Source organism: Acipenser ruthenus, chromosome 50 (genome assembly GCF_902713425.1).
Source record: "Acipenser ruthenus chromosome 50, fAciRut3.2 maternal haplotype, whole genome shotgun sequence".
In the NCBI taxonomy this organism is placed as follows: domain Eukaryota; kingdom Metazoa; phylum Chordata; class Actinopteri; order Acipenseriformes; family Acipenseridae; genus Acipenser; species Acipenser ruthenus.
This window is the reverse complement of record NC_081238.1, coordinates 4,474,986-4,495,078: the sequence shown is the minus strand read 5'-3', so window position 1 is coordinate 4,495,078 and position 20,093 is coordinate 4,474,986. Positions and strand designations below refer to the sequence as shown.

Sequence of the window (20,093 nt, the reverse complement as noted above, 5' to 3'; positions counted from 1 at the left end):
GAAACAGACAAGCATTATTTTTAAATGTAATAACATTCACATCTTACTTATAAGATGCCAATGGGCTCAGTAATACCTACAAAGTGAATTGCTAAATAAAATGATAGAAAACAAATATTGTAATGCAAAAACATTTACTTTAAAAATATAATAAATCAACTAGTCATTTTATTTCAAATTATTAATTTTCAAATATTCATGCACTTAACAAAAGAACCTGTCAAAGTATGTGATCAAAATTGTTGCTTTTAATTCTCATTCAACATCTACAATTGTTATACTTTCCAGTTTTTGTAATAATCAAGTAACCTCTTTATAATAACTATAACTGTGTTGACAAGTTAAAACACAACATTTTACCAGTTGTTTCTACTGTTTTTGTAATCTACAGTACCTAGTGTTCCATGCTGTGCTTCAGGTTTCTCCATACCCATCTTTGAGTTTCCTTTAGTTGCAATAGATTGGGGGGGGGGGGGGGCTTGGGATTGGTAGCTCGCTGCTCACAATCCAGATACTGCCACAGGTGCTCAATCGGACTGATGTCTGGGCTTTGGAGCACCGAGGGGAAAAAAGTGGAATGCTTTGATTTGATTTCTCTTCCGGACTGGTCACATGTAAGGAGTGGTATGTAGAGCTATCCTTCTGAAGAGTATGGGCATCAAATCTTGGCACAGCAGTAGATTTTTCTTTCAAATGTTAATGCACCCTGCAGAATTGAGATATCCTTCAATAAACATCTAGTAGTGTGTCTTGTGTGGCCACAGTCTGAAAAGGAATGAAGGCATTGAACTTCATCCATGGGTGCCCCACAGCCCAGACACAAATCCAATTGAGCACCTTTGTAAGTGCCTGGCTCGTCAGTGGAGATAAACCCATCCACATCCCATACACCAATATGTTGGAACTAAAGGAGACTCGCACCGATCTGGAGAAACCTGGACCAAAGAATGACGCAACACCTAGTAGATTCAATGCAGGTTAGAGGCTCTTTGCACTGCAAAAGGTGGCTCAACCAAGCGCTACAATAAAGTATATCGCTTTTGTTTTTATTAGTCAATTTCAGAACCAAACTAACATTAACTAACAATTTATCGGGATGGCCAAATTATTATAGCAGGACACCATGTATACACATGTAAGCTTCTGGAGTATGAGCAAATTGTTTAGGTAACTAAATTCAGTGTGAAACAATTATTTTAAAATAAAACAATACATTTCTGTGCACTTCCTGTTTTTGTTAAACTGCAATCGCGGGCAAACATTTGAAATCCATTTGCAGAAAAGGTAAATAATATGATTGATATTGACTATCTATGAAGAAATTGTAATAAAATGAATTTGTCTTTTGAGACCATTTGTCTATAAGCAAATTTGGCAAACAGTCACATTACATTCCTTTTTGTTAAGAAAAGTTTGCATACCCACATCTATAATTATGAAAACGTATCTTTCATTAACTAAAAATGTGTGAATTACATTGTTGACACAATTACATTTTGCAAACAAATAGCTGCTACTACACAAACATTTCTATGGTGGCTCACTGAGGACATGAGAACAATGGCAACCCTTTCTATAAATATGCAACTGCTTTCTGGCTGCAGGTGCCTTATAAAATCAATGAAGATGCTTATTAACTTGCACTTAGACTAAACAACCATGTGTTCAAAAACTGGTTTACAACCACATCTTGTTAAATTAACCAAAACAAAAAGAATTGTACAATAGTGTGGTTGTCCCAAACATTTGCACTGAACTGTTTTATACTTAAGGTGACCATATGACTCCATGTTCAGTGGGACAGTTCAGGCTTTTTAACTCACACTTCATTGCATTCTGTTAAGTGCAGTACTACTTCTCTTAAACAAGTAATGAGGTACCCGAGTAAAACATACCTAAATGCATTGAGATGCGAGTTAAAAAGCCTGAACTGTCCCAAACTGTCCAACTGAACATGGAGTTGGTAAGAGTATGAAGGACTGCCTCAGGGGTGACCAAAGCCTGGAGAGTTGAGAATAGCAAAATCCATCTGCTTCTTAAATTCATCAAAGGACTTCAAAATTGGTAGCTTTAAAATATTGCAGCATGTGTTAGCTTGTGGAAAGTTGGAGATATATCCTTCATTATTCTCATGCAGGAACTCAACAGACGGTTGTGGTTGAAAACCAAGAGGTGGCTCTTTGTCTGCTCCTGTAATGAATGCTAGAATCTTAATGACACAATAGAAGTCTTAATGACACGCTGGAATCCGCATCTGAAAATAAAAATAGTGAAAAATAAAAGTAAATAATTATATAAATGCATAAACAAGTGTTGTGCATCAAAGTTAAACTTTCTTTTGCAAAATTATACACATGGATTACATCATATTCTTTAAAATCATTTTACATTCAAACAATTACCACACTGTAAAAAGGGATATTAAGGCATTTGTGGTATTTTTATATTCCAACACTATCTAAATATGAAAAATGTGTATTTATTTTTAAACGTTAAATATTCCTACATTTTTTCCCCCCAAAGCTTGCTGGTGGCTGTGGTACAGAAAACAATTAATGTAGTGAAAATTGACGATGCTTTAGGTCTTGTCCCAGCCCCGCAACTGTCACCTTTATGAATACCATAATATAGTAAATGTCTTTCATATAGGTCTGAGCCAAAGTATATATCTCAGAATGGCAAGTCTGCAATTGATGGCCATGGCTAGTCACCTTAGGTGCAACAAACTTGATCCCTTCAATATGAAAGTAATTACTTGCTTATTAGCAGGTGTATATTATTGGGCTGCATGTTTGACTGCAAGCATTTTATTGTGTTTGGCTTATTACAGTTTTGGGGATTACGATTTTGGTATGAAAATTTGGTTCCTAGGACAGCTTCAGGTGACAAGTGACTCAACCTAGCTGTATACAGGGATTTTGGGTGAAGGTAACCTTACACTTTCTTGCAGAAAAAGTACATATTACATTTAAACCATATCCACTTTGTCAGCTGCAATGACCCAGCAGCCCTTCCACATTGCTGCAAGTACATTATCTTTACCTTCCACATCCTGTAGGTAATCTCTCCAATAGCCCACAATTCTTTGTTCCTCACTTCTTTTATTACTTCCAGCAGTGCTGAATGATATTTTGAACAATTCTGAAAACTGTTCAGATGTGAGCACTTCCTCCCTCCAGCAAAATGAATTGGCAAAAAGAACAGGATGTGCAACAATGGCGTCAAGCACACCAAGTGTCTTCAATCCCTCTTTTAACCTAGGAAACATATTTAAAGTACATGAAAAACAGAATGCCTGCTTCTTTCTTCATGTTAGTGACCAGTCAACACATACCGTACTAATAAATAAAGTTGGACATCAGTTCAGATATTTCTTACAAAACTACACAGAATATTTTCTACCTTTACTGTGACAGTGTACGTAACATGTTTTATAAATCTAAACAAACTATTACTCACAGTTCAATGTCAATATTGCTAATGTAAGCATTAATTAAATGGTTGAACAGGTATTTGCTACACTCTCACTCCATATTTAATATACTCATGTTTTCAACTGACAAGTATAAATATAGTAATCTACTGAAATGCATGACAAAATAAATGTACCTTTCCAGGGAATTTCTTGTTCGGCCACAAACATACCACTTCATGAAGTCTTGTACAAGTACATCTCTGTCTTGCAGATTTTGTAAATAGCGGTAACATCCTGCCACATGCAGAAGGTTGCAGTGCTTGGCTGCAACATCTTTAAGCCCCTCTAGTGTTGACACATTCTCCATCTGAAAAAGTCCAAACATAAGTATAAAACTTAACTCAGAATTGGTATGACAACATCATACCAGCCAAACCTTTATAAAAACTAGTGTGTGGGGGGAGTGTATGAGAATAACATGAAGCATGGCAATAGTCACAAACTGCTAACACACAACAAATCTATGTAAAGAGGAATATTTTCCAATAATACATTAGTATTATTATTAATAGTGGTACACAGATTCTCATTAAATGTATTCAAGTTAAAACATTGAACGCACCTCCCAAATTATCTCTGCAATATCACAATCACAGATGTCTTTCACAGAAGGTGTGACCTGCTGAGGGTCATAGGCTAGACTGTCATATAATGTCCGAGAAAAAAAGTTGGGGGATGGTCCGCCATGCACCAAAGATATGGCTATAATTCTTCCAGCCAGAAAGTAATCATCATCACGTAATGCTATTGAAATACATAAAAGAATGAAGCATGTGAAAAAATTATAGATGGGTGTATTGCAAGAAAATTAAGATTAAAAAACAAATTAAATACCTAAAACTACAATTACCTTGGGAATCGCAGGTCAAATTTTTCCAGTCTTCTGAACCTTCAAATATTTTACTGTTCTGTAGTGTCTGCATTAATAAAGTTAGAAATTCCCTTGTAGGACCACCTCTGTCCACAGCTCCTTCCGAGTTGCCATCTGAGTCAGTAAACATTACAGACATTCTATTTTCTGGCTTGTATGTTTTGCGCTTAAATCCACGAAGTGCACCATCCCATATATTTATTCTATCAATATGGAACTTTGAAACTGCATCTTCATCTATTTGTAGGGCAAGATTTGTGATAACATCATGAAGAGTTACTTGATCTCTATAAAAGAAAAGAACATTTAGGTAGTTAATACATTGTGCTGTGAACACAACTTTTGCTAAAAATATAAAACACTATATTTTTTGTCTGTATGCGATAGGGTTCACTTGAGCATTGCAAAAATATTAGTGGGAGAAATGCAATCATTTTGACACATTATAAATATTTTGAAAAAAATACCCATCATGTAAGCGGACAGATGAATTCTCAGCAAACTGTACTCCTTCTTCATCACTTGAAGAATTAAGCTCAATACAATCATAGATAAGCGATGTATACTGCCTAAAATAAAAATAAATAAAAAGATATTTTATTGAAACTCTTCTGCTTACATACACGTTCCTCCTAAATTCAATGGTAACAAAGCTGGTGTTACACTGGTGTTACATTTATGGTGACAAACTGAGAAAAATGAAGCAATATCTTACTTGTAACAATCTGATCCTTTTTTCTCCAGAACATTAGTTTCCAAAGTCATGGCAGATGTAGACTGAAACAGTGTAGTGTGTATTTTAGATGCCTCTACACCAAATGACACTGGTGTCTGTGTTAGTACAGAGTCTGCAGAAACACAAACATCCTGTACTGCATGAAGATCATTACTGTCCAAGCCTAGATAGTTTGGAAATGCGATTCCAGCATTATGCAGACCATCTGGATTGGATGTCACAGGTTCAGAGGAACATCCAAGTATTTCATCTGCAACTAGTGTCTCTTCACGAATACAGTTAGGATCCTGAGAATTATCTGGCACATTAGTTTGATCCCAGTCTTCCTAAAATGGCAAAGTAATGAAATAAATGAATAAAAACTTAATAATGTATGAATATTCAAAATAGAAAATCTATTTGTTTTATTATACATTACATCAAAAGCATACTTATTTTTAAAAGTAAAAAATCTGTGGTATTATTTTCTTTAAACAGGATAAAAATTATTCCTGAAACAGAATTGTGTAACTGCATTACGATGACAGATGATGCCAAAGAATGCTTAATTTATTAATAAAGATGGATACTGTTTCTCTGACAATTCCTCAAATACACAATTTCAGATGAACAGATAACTTATTACTGTCCCTGACAAATTATAGAAAAGTATAATATATGATTTGCATGTCATCTACCTAGAAGTAACACAGCAAAACTTCTAAACCCTAGTAACTTAATCCTAAAATAGACATGAGGCAAATATTTCACAAAACAAGAAAAATAAAACTTACAGGTTGTTGGTCCAGCCTTTGCAGATCCAAGATTTCAACCGAGGGGCGAATATAGACAGAGCGTTGCTTAAATATTTTGTTCATCATCCAACCATTGAGAGTTTGGTTCCTCATTAGAGAAGGAGCTATCAGTTTATTGTGGTAAGCCATGAGTATTTCCAAACTGTAATTAAATAAGGTTTTTCTTGCATTAAATCTAAGATATTTGGATAGCGTTCTTGCAAAACGTTTTTCAACAACCACCAATAAATAATTAAAGCAAAACATGTTTTAAAACACTTGTAAAGTGCAAGCAGTGTGGCACTTTTTGTATTTATTTTTCACACATAATACAAGTGTAACAAATACACAGTGGATTTTAATATTAATAGTATAACTATTGTAAAAATCCACAGCACAACACTTTACCTATACAGCACTAAACTGCAGAACATCTATAGTACATCTTAACGTATATCTGCCCTGTAGCATTAGTAATAATAAACATGCATACTTAGCTCCTGGAGGAAGATGACTGCTGAAAGCTGATCTAATATTCTCTAGAAGTTCTTCAGCCGACCAATCCTTGTGGAATTCAAAGGCATTCATCACATGCCCACTTTCATAGAGTAATTGCTTGGTTCTGTGTTTTACAACTACATTGTTGTGAGGTCCGCCCAGCAATACTACCTCCTTTGTAAAAGTAGCAGGACCTTTGAAAGTTGGTCGCCTTCTTAAACAAAGAAATATATCACATTATTTTCATAACATGTGCATTTATTCATTCATGTATATAGGCTTACTTTTGTGAAAATGTAGTACTCGTTCAAGTTACATTTCAGTATGGCTGTTTCAAGCATCCATTAATGTATACAAATACAAATTACTTAAAATAATAACAATAATATAACAACGTAGCTCACATATAAACTAAACTTAACTTTTTTTCCCGTTACAAAAGCCTGTTATGAATTTATGAATTACCACTTCTTTTGGCGTGCATGCACGTATTTGGTTTATCGTGCCTAGGTGTATAGGACACTACCGTGTGGCCTACACACAAAATGCGTGTTATTAAAATTTAAAACACACTTGAAAATAATAAATATAACTAGGTAATGCTTACTTTTTGGTTGGTTGGGTTAATCTTTGTGGTGGTCGTATCGTTGACCTCGTGAAATAAGATGATGCAAGACTTGACGTGTTACTGATTTCGGAATGTGTAGGCCCGGCGGCAACTGATGAAGCTGGTCTCAAAAAAATAGTTTTTAATTCTTTTTCCACATTATTTTCATTTACGAATTCGTGCATCCTGCGACCCCCGTTTTCTAAAACATTTGCTAAAGTTGTTAACAGGCTCCTATCACCTGCCAGTTTGTCGACTAAATCAATTACAGATTTCGCGGACTCTGCCATTATTGAAGATAATTATGAAATGACGGTCACAGAAGCACATTTGTTGCTGTGTCACGTGTCAATTCTTAAAAAAAAAAAAGTTTGATGTATTCAGTTTGCTGTATATCCACACAAGTTTGGTGTATTCAGTTTGCTGTATATCCACACAAGTTTGATGTATTCAGTTTGCTGTATATCCACACAAGTTTGATGTATTCAGTTTGCTGTATATCCACACAAGTTTGATGTATTCAGTTTGCTGTATATCCACACAAGTTTGATGTATTCAGTTTGCTGTATATCCACACAAGTTTGGTATATGTTATACCCATTCTGATATATGTTATATCCATTCTGATATATGCTATATCCATTCTGATATATGTTATATCCATTCTGATATATGCTATATCCATTCTGATATATGCTATACCCGTTCTGATATATGCTATACCCATTCTAACATATGTTACACCCGTTCTGATATATGTTATAGCCAAAAAGTTGAAATTTTGAATTGAACGGCCCCTCATAGAGAACCGCTGGCTTAGGCTGGACTCTGGAAAGACGCTCATCTGAAGTTGCCGCTTGCCGGTCAGTCTGATATGAGTGTGAGCCACTGACTGAATGAAAGCCAGGTGCCGGGGCTGAAGGTATTGTCAGCTCGTCAGCAACATAGTTTGAGTGAATAAACCTACCTACCTACCTAATGGGTAGGTAAGTAGGTTTATTATGTTAGCGACCCATTGCTAGCTGCTAACCCCACGTCCTTGGTGGCTAGCTAGCTTGTTTCACAGCTAATCATTGTGTGTGTGTGTGTGTGTGTGTGTGTGTGTGTGTGACAGAGAGAGAGTGTGAATGTGCGTGAGCATGTTTTGATATCGTCAACCAACTAACGTTAGCTAATCACTTCAATTTGGCTTTAGGTGACTAAAGCATAATAGCAGCCAAAAAAAGAAAGATGGACATAAGGAAGTTTTTTTTTTTACAAAAAGTCAAAGTGTAAGTAGGAAGATGTTATTAAAGTAATAAACACAATTGATAATGATTCTCATAGCAAATGTAAAAATAATTTACTAATGAATTTAGCAGAGTCATACTTTCTCTCTAAACAGCATGCATCAATTTATCATTTTATCAGGCGAGTGAAGCAGTGCAACCTGGTAAAAGCAGTACAGAGGCAGGTGGAGCAACGGGGTCGCAGGTGAGGTCTGTAATGGCTTAGTGATTATAATAGTGAAAGTATTAGACTCAGGATATATTATTGTTTGAGGCACATTGTGATATGATAGTAGGCTAATGCTGTATAGTAATACTCAGCAAATAAAGTTAGCATAGCCATATATTTTCTCTCTATATGGCATGCATCAATTTATTATTTTATCAGGTGAATGAAGCAATGCACCCAGGTACGAGCAGCAGCACAGACACAGGAGAGGCAGGCAGAGCACGTGAGCGTGCATGTGCTCATGCTTGTAGCGCCAGGGGTATTGGTAGCTTACAGTAAGGCTGGGATAGGTTATAATTCAGGTTATTAGTAATTCTATAGCAGGGATGTCAAACCAGCTCCCAGGACGGCCACTTTATCCTAGTGTTTTAAGTGTATACCAGCCAACTTCATGTCAATCAGATTGTCCTCGATTCACGTCCAGCATTCATTTCAAGCCACCAGAAGTTACCATTTAACAGCTGTCTCCTAAAAAATTTCTTCCCAGGGGAGCATGCCCCAGAACCCCCCCTAGCGACCGTGACTCCGCCCCCCTAAAAAATTGTGTCCCCACCAATGTTCAAACCAAACCTACGCCCTTGGGCAGAGTACATCCTGTTTATCCTACAAGTACAACTCTCATAGAACAGAAAAATAAATACATCTGTAACCCCCCCCCATATCAGCTTTACAGTGCCTTGCGAAAGTATTCGGCCCCCTTGAACTTTGCGACCTTTTGCCACATTTCAGGCTTCAAACATAAAGATATGAAACTGTAATTTTTTGTGAAGAATCAACAACAAGTGGGACACAATCATGAAGTGGAACGAAATTTATTGGATATTTCAAACTTTTTTAACAAATAAAAAACTGAAAAATTGGCCGTGCAAAATTATTCAGCCCCCTTAAGTTAATACTTTGTAGCGCCACCTTTTGCTGCGATTACAGCTATAAGTCGCTTGGGGTATGTCTCTATCAGTTTTGCACATCGAGAGACTGAAATTTTTGCCCATTCCTCCTTGCAAAACAGCTCGAGCTCAGTGAGGTTGGATGGAGAGCATTTGTGAACAGCAGTTTTCAGTTCTTTCCACAGATTCTCGATTGGATTCAGGTCTGGACTTTGACTTGGCCATTCTAACACCTGGATATGTTTATTTGTGAACCATTCCATTGTAGATTTTGCTTTATGTTTTGGATCATTGTCTTGTTGGAAGACAAATCTCCGTCCCAGTCTCAGGTCTTTTGCAGACTCCATCAGGTTTTCTTCCAGAATGGTCCTGTATTTGGCTCCATCCATCTTCCCATCAATTTTAACCATCTTCCCTGTCCCTGCTGAAGAAAAGCAGGCCCAAACCATGATGCTGCCACCACCATGTTTGACAGTGGGGATGGTGTGTTCAGGGTGATGAGCTGTGTTGCTTTTACGCCAAACATAACGTTTTGCATTGTTGCCAAAAAGTTCGATTTTGGTTTCATCTGACCAGAGCACCTTCTTCCACATGTTTGGTGTGTCTCCCAGGTGGCTTGTGGCAAACTGTAAACGACACTTTTTATGGATATCTTTAAGAAATGGCTTTCTTCTTGCCACTCTTCCATAAAGGCCAGATTTGTGCAGTATACGACTGATTGTTGTCCTATGGACAGAGTCTCCCACCTCAGCTGTAGATCTCTGCAGTTCATCCAGAGTGATCATGGGCCTCTTGGCTGCATCTCTGATCAGTCTTCTCCTTGTATGAGCTGAAAGTTTAGAGGGACGGCCAGGTCTTGGTAGATTTGCAGTGGTCTGATACTCCTTCCATTTCAATATTATCGCTTGCACAGTGCTCCTTGGGATGTTTAAAGCTTGGGAAATCTTTTTGTATCCAAATCCGGCTTTAAACTTCTCCACAACAGTATCTCGGACCTGCCTGGTGTGTTCCTTGTTCTTCATGATGCTCTCTGCGCTTTAAATGGACCTCTGAGACTATCACAGTGCAGGTGCATTTATACGGAGACTTGATTACACACAGGTGGATTCTATTTATCATCATTAGTCATTTAGGTCAACATTGGATCATTCAGAGATCCTCACTGAACTTCTGGAGAGAGTTTGCTGCACTGAAAGTAAAGGGGCTGAATAATTTTGCACGCCCAATTTTTCAGTTTTTTATTTGTTAAAAAAGTTTGAAATATCCAATAAATTTCGTTCCACTTCATGATTGTGTCCCACTTGTTGTTGATTCTTCACAAAAAATTACAGTTTCATATCTTTATGTTTGAAGCCTGAAATGTGGCAAAAGGTCGCAAAGTTCAAGGGGGCCGAATACTTTCGCAAGGCACTGTATATCATTAAATGGTAAAATAGTTGTACTGTAGTCTAAATACAAAATTGCATTAACCCAAGTTAAGTTAAATTGAAATAGCATAATGTGTTCAAAAGATGCCTTGTTTCCAAATGAATTGGTTCATAAATATATAAAATGGTATGTGTTTTGGTAACGTACAGATTTGGAGTCAAAATGAATCTGAGACCCAATCATTTGAAACAAGGTACAAGATGATTGCGTGTATAACGTTTCCCCAAATAATTCCCTCCCTGCCTTCCATTCCAATAAATAAATAAAGCTGTGAGCAGGAGAGGATAATAATAATGAGATTGTTGTATTTATATAAAGATGCTCTGTTCTAGTCATCATCGATGAGTTTTTCTCCGTTCTCCTCCTTCCTGGCATCTCCGTCCCCCAGTTCCCCTTGTCCCTCCTCAGGCTGTTCTTCATCCCCCTCGTCCTCATCCTCAGAATACAGCTCTCTCTGTCCCCCATAGTTCAGCATGGTGCGGGACAGGTCCACCTCAATAGGGAACACGTCGGCGTCCTTCAACACTGCAAAGCACTCGTCATAGTACCGGGACATCCCCGACACGAAGTGCTGCAGCTGGAACACAATGTCCTGGACTGCAGAGAGAGGAGAGGCAGCAGGGTGAGATTGTCTTAATTCAAATCCCACCCCCTTCTATGACTAATCTTTCACTAGAAAACAGTACATTGTGGGGTAGTAATAATAAAGTGAACTTCTAAAAAGTATTTTTTATTACATTTCAATATGAAGTGGTTCTGAACCCCAGTCCTCAGGAATCCCTACTTTCTATTGCGGTGCACTGCTGCAGTTCCACAGTTATTAAAAGTCTCAGTTTAAGCTGTCTAGGTGCCATTTCATGTGTAAACTGGAAAGCAATGCAAATTTGAAACAAACCCCCAGACTGCTAGGAGTAGAGCAGGGGTTCCCAAACTTTCCTGTATGTGCTACAGCCCTGAAACCATCCCGCGGCCCCCAGCCCCCAGTTTGAGAACCCCTACCGTACATAATGAGTTGAGAACCACTGTAAAATCCAAATGGCTTCAATGCATATAAAGCACAAACAAATCGCTGATCCCAGACTAGGATATGGGGTGGCCCATCGCAAAATCTAACTGAGTATCACTGCCCCTGTTGCCATATCCGAATAGACTTGGGTTATAGGCTGGTTCCCCGTGTCAACTGTCTCACCGTGCTTCTGGTCCAGTAGTTCAATCGTTTCCAGCACATCTTTCCTCATCTTGGCAAATCGCGCACCGGACCTCCTGCCGGCAGCGCAGGACCAGCCGGTATTCAAACCCGGTACAACAGCTCTCCCAGAGCCTGGGAACGACAAGCAGGGTAAATCAGAACTAGCATGGCTCCCACAGCGACTCAAGTGAACCAGAGTTACATCTAAAACACAGCAAAGGAAGCCTCCTGCACCCCTCAATGAACCAGAGCTACCTCTAAAACACAGCAAAACAAGCCTGCAGCACCCCTCACTGAACTAGAGCTACCTCTAAAACACAGCAAAGCAAGCCTCCTGCACCCCTCAATGAACCAGAGCTACCTCTAAAACACAGCAAAGCAAGCCTCCTGCACCCCTCAATGAACCAGAGCTACCTCTAAAACACAGCAAAGCAAGCCTCCTGCACCCCTCAATGAACCAGAGCTACCTCTAAAACACAGCAAAGCAAGCCTCCTGCACCCCTCAATGAACCAGAGCTACCTCTAAAACACAGCAAAGCAAGCCTCCTGCACCCCTCAATGAACCAGAGCTACCTCTAAAACACAGCAAAGCAAGCCTCCTGCACCCCTCAATGAACCAGAGCTACCTCTGAAACACAGCAAAGCAAGCCTCCAGCACCCCTCAATGAACCAGAGCTACCTCTAAAACACAGTAAAGCAAGCCTCCTGCACCCCTCAATGAACCAGAGCTACCTCTGAAACACAGCAAAGCAAGCCTCCAGCACCCCTCAATGAACCAGAGCTACCTCTAAAACACAGCAAAGCAAGCCTCCTGCACCCCTCAATGAACCAGAGCTACCTCTGAAACACAGCAAAGCAAGCCTCCTGCACCCCTCAATGAACCAGAGCTACCTCTAACCCTTTGCATACCATTGTCGGACTGGGTCCGACATTGCAATTATTCCTCACAGGTCCTTTGTCAGACTGGGTCCGACATCATTAAAGCAACGCAAAAAACGGGTTTCTAGTCGTTTTTTCTCCTGAAAAAGCAGAGAAAACCATTTAATTGCTGAGTGGGAGCGACAGGAGCCGAGACAAGTGGAAAAAAAAAAAAAAAAAAATGGCATATCTCATGAATAGGCATACATGGTATCTGGTATCAGATAACGGGGCGGGTCGTAAGTAAACAAGTTGGCTGACTGAATCAGCGCACAGAAAACACAGACATTTGCAGAGCTTTTTTGAGATGTTATAGTAATAAAATAATGACTTGGATCACATTATTGAGGAGTTTGGTGATAAAACGAGTGATCCGGAGATGATCGATCAGTATGTTATTATTATTATTTATTTCTTACATAGGTGAACGCTATAGCAAACGAAAGGGTGGGGCGGGGCTGGAGATGCCTAGTGAGTGCTTTGTTGATATGCAGGGCCATTTAAACCCATTTGACTGTGGAAAAAAATACTTTTAAACAGCGCGTCTAAAATTAACTGCGCGTGTGAAAATTAATTAGACCTGACGTGCCTGACGCGCGATTAATAAATGGACCGCAAAGGGTTAAAACACAGCAAAGCAAGCCTCCAGCACCCCTCAATGAATCAGAGTTACCTCTAAAACACAGCAAAGCAAGCCTCAATGAACCAGTTACATCTAAATCCCTGTGTTTTAGAGGTAGCTCTGGTTCATTGAGGGGTGCTGGAGGCTTGTTTTGCTGTGTTTTAGAGGTAGCTCTGGTTCATTGAGGGGTGCAGGAGGCTTCCTTTGTTGTGTTTTAGAGGTAGCTCTGGTTCATTGAGGGGTGCTGCAGGCTTGTTTTGCTGTGTTTTAGATGTAACTCTGGTTCATTGAGGGGTGTAGGAGGCTTGCTTTGCTGTGTTTTAGAGGTAGCTCTGGTTCATTGAGGGGTGCAGGAGGCTTGCTTTGCTGTGTTTTAGAGGTAGCTCTGGTTCATTGAGGGGTGCAGGAGGCTTCCTTTGTTGTGTTTTAGAGGTAGCTCTGGTTCATTGAGGGGTGCTGCAGGCTTGTTTTGCTGTGTTTTAGATGTAACTCTGGTTCATTGAGGGGTGTAGGAGGCTTGCTTTGCTGTGTTTTAGAGGTAGCTCTGGTTCATTGAGGGGTGCAGGAGGCTTGCTTTGCTTTGTTTTAGAGGTAGCTCTGGTTCATTGAGGGGTGCAGGAGGCTTCCTTTGTTGTGTTTTAGAGGTAGCTCTGGTTCATTGAGGGGTGCTGGAGGCTTGCTTTGCTGTGTTTTAGAGGTAGCTCTGGTTCATTGAGGGGTGCTGGAGGCTTGCTTTGCTGTGTTTTAGAGGTAGCTCTGGTTCATTGAGGGGTGTAGGAGGCTTGCTTTGCTGTGTTTTAGAGGTAGCTCTGGTTCATTGAGGGGTGCAGGAGGCTTGCTTTGCTGTGTTTTAGAGGTAGCTCTGGTTCATTGAGGGGTGCTGGAGGCTTGCTTTGCTGTGTTTTAGAGGTAGCTCTGGTTCATTGAGGGGTGCTGGAGGCTTGCTTTGCTGTGTTTTAGAGGTAGCTCTGGTTCATTGAGGGGTGTAGGAGGCTTGCTTTGCTGTGTTTTAGAGGTAGCTCTGGTTCATTGAGGGGTGCAGGAGGCTTGCTTTGCTGTGTTTTAGAGGTAGCTCTGGTTCATTGAGGGGTGCTTGAGGCTTGCTTTGCTGTGTTTTAGAGGTAGCTCTGGTTCATTGAGGGGTGCAGAAGGCTTACTTTGCTGTGTTTTAGATGTAACTGATTCATTCAAAGCAAGCCCCCTGCACCACTCTGAATGAATCAGAGTTAAATCTTGTACTCAGGACCACTTGGTGTTGCCTGAAGGATTTGTCCACACCCTTCAATTATTGGCAAAACATGCCATTCAATGGGTTGATAAAGAAAAGCAGCCAAAGTAGCTCAGTCTACTTCATATTTATATTAAGTGCTCAATCTGTAGATGATCTAGATATAAATGTTTGTCTTGGTTTAGATAGCCAGACAAGTAGTATTTAAAATCCTGCATTCTAGTGAGGTTGGTTCTGGTGTATTTGTCTGAAACAGGAGACCAGAAGAGGGAAGTTGTATTAATTTTAATAGCGTCCAAAAACAGCCAATATAACTTCTATGCACTTGTTGAGCGAGGGTTTATAGACAAGCAGGCTATGTGAGTTTTTGTGGGAGTTATTTTGAATCACACACGCTCATATTCTACCTCGGGGTGAAGCTTCATTTACTTGCTAACCCCAACTTCTTTGCAGCAAGTTTTTATATACAGTAACATATATCACATTATGTGGTATAGCAGTCTGTTAGAACAGATCTGAGACATTCCACATTACACTGTTGTACACTGGTGGATTGTGAGACCAAAAACTCATTCTGTGATAGCAGGAAGGAGCACTTACTATACAGCTGTATTCCTCGTCGTCCATTTCTTTGACCTTCAAGCAGTAAGACTGAAACACACACAAAAAAGTTTGTGATCAGTATGGTAATTACACCATGGACTTGACATCCCTCAAGGTTTACCAAGATTTTTAATATGCCTTGGAAATATTTCTACCACGGGCGCTGTTGAGCACAGGTATGTGAAGAAGCAATTCTCTCGAGCTCCGCAGACCATATCCTTATATTTATTATTTTTTTAAAAAAACAGCTAACACATTTCTCATCTTACCTTTTATTTAGTTTTCTGTTTATTTGGGACTTAATTTTTTTTATTTTAAAATATATTCAACTCGCTGAAATGCCAGGCTCGCATAACAATGGGATCCACATGTGGAGGCCCGTGGGCCCTCGCATTCTCTTGCTACCAACTCCCCGTCTGCAAGTGGGTCGAGCGGCGGTTCAGCTGAACGGGACGCTGCGAGCGGCGCAGCTCTATGGCTGCCATAAAATCTCTGGAAGCAGGCCTCCACTCAAAAACTGATTTACTGACCTCAACTCTTCGACAGAGACCGCTGCCTTTCATCATACGAATCCACCGTTTTGATGTGAAAGAGAAGATTCTCTGCCTTGCTAGACAGAGCAACCAGCTCCGATTTCAGGAAAAAATGTGTTTGCTTCCCAGATTTCGCACCCGAAATCGCAAGGAAGCGATCTGCTTATAGAAAGTTAAGCGCATTTTAAACAATTTCCCTGATGTAAGGCATGGCTTGTTTTTCCCTGCTCGTTTCAAGATTTCGTTTAATGGAAACCAGAACATCTTTGAAAATCCTGAGGACGTCATGACCTTTGTCAAACAGAATATTCTGCCTACAAAAGGTTCCTCATCTGCTTGATCAGCGTGCCAGGTAACTTAACAGAGTTTAAATCTAGTGAACTGTTGTTGTTCTTGAGCCGGGCAGAAAACTTGTTTGTACTAAGAGGGAGGAAGAGGAGAAAAGGTTATTTTTTGTCTCTCTTTTTTTTAATTCTCTCTTTCTCCCTCTGCCTTGCTATAGGCAGTGTTGCAATGTTTCGACGCTGTCTTTTATAATCCGATTTCAATGCTGCCTAACATGTTTACATATTTACAAACTTGCAAAAATTACATTTAATTGCAACCCCCCTTTTCTCTCCTTTTAACGTCTACTAAGCTATGTTTCTAAAATATGTAGCAGGTTTACTGTTAGAATTTAGAGGGGGACTCTAGTTTCGAAATCATATTGCTATTTGAAAGTAGTCACTACTCTATAATGTTGGCGGTGCTGCAGTGACACCAGGGCATAACCCTAACTAGTGCCTTCTTTTCTGGTTAAACATGAACTACTGTCGAACTTTCATGTCTGTCCCTGTATTGTGTGTATTTACGTGGGCGCCAGCATTTGTCCATTCAGTATTACTGGATGCCTTTTAGATGTGCTCAAATATTGTACAATGTAGTGCAGATTTTCCTCCACTGGGTGGGGGGATTTCTCCTGTTTATTTGACTTGGTGGCTGCTGTATGTACCGCCATTATACTATTCAAATACTTTTTAAAATTTGCTTTTAAAATAAATGTTGTGCCATTATTATCACTGCTATTATTATTGTCTATATTTATGAAATCAGTGGGTTTTTGTTAATGCTTTCCTATTTTATAGTTTTTTTCCCCATTCACTTATTTGTTTCTTTTTCTCCCTTCTGACTTTTCCCCAGTGCATATACCATTGCTTTCTTATATATTATTTTCTCACTTTTGACATTGCAATTTCCAGTATTACCACTATTAATATTATGTATTTTTATCATTACCCTTTCCCCCCCCCCCCCCTTTCGCTCTCTCTCTTTAGACTTATGGGGATAAATAATTATATGTAGTTTTGTTTTGTTCTCGCAAAATGTGTTTGCAGAGCTATAGAACCAAGGAATTTGTATATGTGGGCTACTAGCAAGCTTTGTGCTCTTGAAAGTAAATTAGGCTTCGTTTGGGGAAGCGTTTGGGGGTGGGGGGTGGGAATTGTACCCTTGCTCTTTTCTTGTTTTTTTCACTTCACTTTTTGTCATTGTAACTAAGTTGTGCTCGGCCAAGCAGCACATTATTAGTAACACTTACCTATGTATGTATTTATTTGTTATTCTGTGATTGTTCCCTTCAATCACTCCAGTTTTATAAAATCTTTTTATTATGATTAATCAAAGGTCTGGGGCTGGTGGGTGTTCTGTAAACTTCACTAGCTGGAATGTCAAGGGGCTTAATCACCCTGTGAAACGTAATAGAGTCTTTACCCATCTACAACAACTTAAGACAGACATTGCATTTCTACAGGAAACCCATTTTCGCACTTCTGACCACTTCAGGATTCAGAGGGGCTGGGTGGGGCAGTGATTTCATTCAAATTTTCATGGGAGTGGCAATTTAGTGCACAAAACGATTCCTTTTGAAGCATCCCAAATTACCTCTGATCCGAATGTAAGATACATTATGGTCACTGGCAAACTTTTCAATACTCCTGTAATTTTGGCTAAGGTCTATGCCCGTAACTGGGATGGCAGCATTTTCATTGCTATTTTTTTTCCTCCCTACCTTCCCTTGACTCCCACCACCTGATTCTTGGGGGGGGGGGGATTTTAACTGCTCCCTCAACCCTGCTCTTGACCGCTCTTCCAGTAAGTCTGCCTCTGTTTCTAAAACCGCTTTAGCTATTAAATATTTCCTTGATTCCTATGCAATCTCTGACACCTGGCATTTCCTATTTCCCTCTACAAGGCAGTATTCATTCTTCTCCCATGTCCACCATACTTACTCCCGGATTGAGTATTTATTTTTGGACAGTAAATTTACTCCCTTCATCTGTTCATGCACATATGACAGTATTGTCATTTCAGACCATGCTCCTCTTACCTTAGAGATAACTTTTCCCAACTATTCTGCTACACCCCACCCTTGGAGAGTGAACCTGTTGTTACCTTGTTCAATTTATCGCCTCTCAGATAGATCTTTTTTTGGAAACAAACACCACCCCAGAGATTTCTCCCTCCATTTTTTGGGAGACACATAAGGCTTACCTACGAGGGCAAATAATATTATTTACTGCTCAAAATAATAAATGCAGATCATGGAGACTTTCAGCACTGGTGAATCTCCTCTCACAAATAGATCAAACTTATGCTAACTCCCCCATACCGGAACTTTACAAGGAGCGTCTAGCTTTTCAAACTGAATCTGATCTTCTGTCTACGAAACAGGCAGAACATTTACTGTATAAAGCATGCCACATAGCATACGAGTATGGCCAGTAAAGCGCTCGCCCATCATCTTTGGCTGCTCCCCATTTAATTTCACGAATTCAATCACAATCTGGCCTGATAAACAATCAAAAGGAAATAAACAATCAGTTTTATAACTTCTACTCTGCACTATACATCTGAATCGCCTTCAGATCCTTCCTTAATAGATTCTCTCTTTAACAACCTCGACATGCTGGCTGCGCATGACAGTTTATCTTTTTTTTTTTAGAATTATTGGTGTTATTATATTTTAAATTTTCTTTTTCCTTCTGTGTGTCCCCCCCCTCAATTATTATTATTATTATTTTATTGTTTATGTTTTTTTACTTGCAAAGGGGGGAGATAAAAGATTATATATATATATATATATTATATATATATGGATTTATTTCATTGTTAAAAAAGCAGACAGAACTAAAACAAGTTTAAGATGTAGCTGTGTTCTACATACTATTCATTTGTCTTTGTTTGTTGTGTGAACTACTGTAAAAACTCAATAAAAATAATGAATATATATATATATATGAATATATATATATATATATATATATATTATATATATATATATATATATATATATATATATATTGTAAAACATCCAGTAGACACGTGCTGCTGAACCACTGCTGCTTTCCCGTTCCACCAACTGGCACAGACTCAATACGTTTGCAGGCAAGTATCTTTTATTTACAATATTTACATCAAATAAGCAGTTTCTGTCACAGTTCTCGCCCTGTATGGGCCACTGACTAACTCACTTCTTCAACCCTCTCTAGCTACATCAGGATATGGAGATAGAAAAGAAGTCCAAGGATCCTCCGACTGAAGCGAGTCAGTCCGCGGGTAAGAACAGGGTCAGCTCTCTTCCCTAGAGCTGTCCTGGGTCACCGGTAAGTGCAGGTTGAGCTCCCTCTGCTGGAGTATGCCGGTTGCCCAGGTAAGTATAAGACCGGCTCCCTCTACTGGAGTAGATCCGCCACACAGGTAACTATCCAAAAGACTCCCTCTGCTGGAGTAGTCCTGTAACTCAGGTAAGAACAAGACAGGCTCCCTCTGCTGGAGTAGTCCTGTAACTCAGGTAAGAACAAGACAGGCTCCCTCTGCTGGAGTAGTCCTGTGACACAGGTAAGTATTAGACCGGCTCCCTCTGCTGGAGTAGTCCTGGAACACAGGTAAGTACAAGACAGGCTGCCTCTGCTGGAGTAGTCCTGGAACACAGGTAATTACAAGAATGGATCCGTTTTAAAGAAGACTTCCAGGAACACAATAGAGGTAACCCCAGACGTCCAAAGAAGTGAACAAAGATAAAACAAGTTATATCCGGGCTGTGGAGAAAGTACTCCTGCAGCCAACTCCCGGTCGTCCACAGAAGCAAATTGTATTCCTTCTAAAAGCCAGTGTCCATTTTCCCTGTATTAATCATATGCAAAGTATCTTGTGTCTGTGTTATGAATAAACAATGTCTTGCACTTCCAGT

General features: G+C 39.5%; 1 protein-coding gene and 1 pseudogene across 2 annotated transcripts; both read right to left on the bottom strand.

The window, feature by feature from the left end:
• Nucleotides 1-232: 232 nt before the first annotated feature.
• Nucleotides 233-9,150, bottom strand: LOC117407897 (uncharacterized). 2 transcript variants are annotated; one of them, XM_034013131.3, is made up of 10 exons: nucleotides 6,961-9,150; nucleotides 6,349-6,567; nucleotides 5,856-6,018; nucleotides 5,062-5,408; nucleotides 4,814-4,915; nucleotides 4,326-4,633; nucleotides 4,038-4,219; nucleotides 3,610-3,782; nucleotides 3,043-3,257; nucleotides 233-2,254 (listed from the first exon to the last, which is right to left on the bottom strand). In XM_034013131.3, the coding sequence occupies exons 1-10, from the start codon at nucleotides 7,248-7,250 to the stop codon at nucleotides 2,211-2,213; spliced, it is 2,043 nt and encodes a 680-aa protein (XP_033869022.3). In that variant the 5' UTR covers nucleotides 7,251-9,150; the 3' UTR covers nucleotides 233-2,210. The 2 variants fall into 2 exon arrangements, with proteins under 2 accessions (XP_033869022.3, XP_058871501.1); XM_059015518.1 differs by having other exon boundaries at nucleotides 6,349-6,564.
• A 1,488-nt stretch (nucleotides 9,151-10,638) lies between these two features.
• The window catches only part of LOC117963007 (PRKCA-binding protein-like), a 28,404-nt pseudogene continuing 18,949 nt past the window's right edge, over nucleotides 10,639-20,093 (bottom strand).

Bases quoted from the DNA above. Each gene is read 5' to 3' on its own strand.
- LOC117407897 (XM_034013131.3), bottom strand. From the start codon at position 7,250: ATGGCAGAGTCCGCGAAATCTGTAATTGATTTAGTCGACAAACTGGCA. The intron at 6,568-6,960 runs GTAAGCATTACC...TCTTTGTTTAAG, and splicing joins TTAACCCAACCAACCAAAAA to AAGGCGACCAACTTTCAAAG. The intron at 5,409-5,855 runs GTAAGTTTTATT...TTGCCATTTTAG, and splicing joins AAAGGCTGGACCAACAACCT to GAAGACTGGGATCAAACTAA.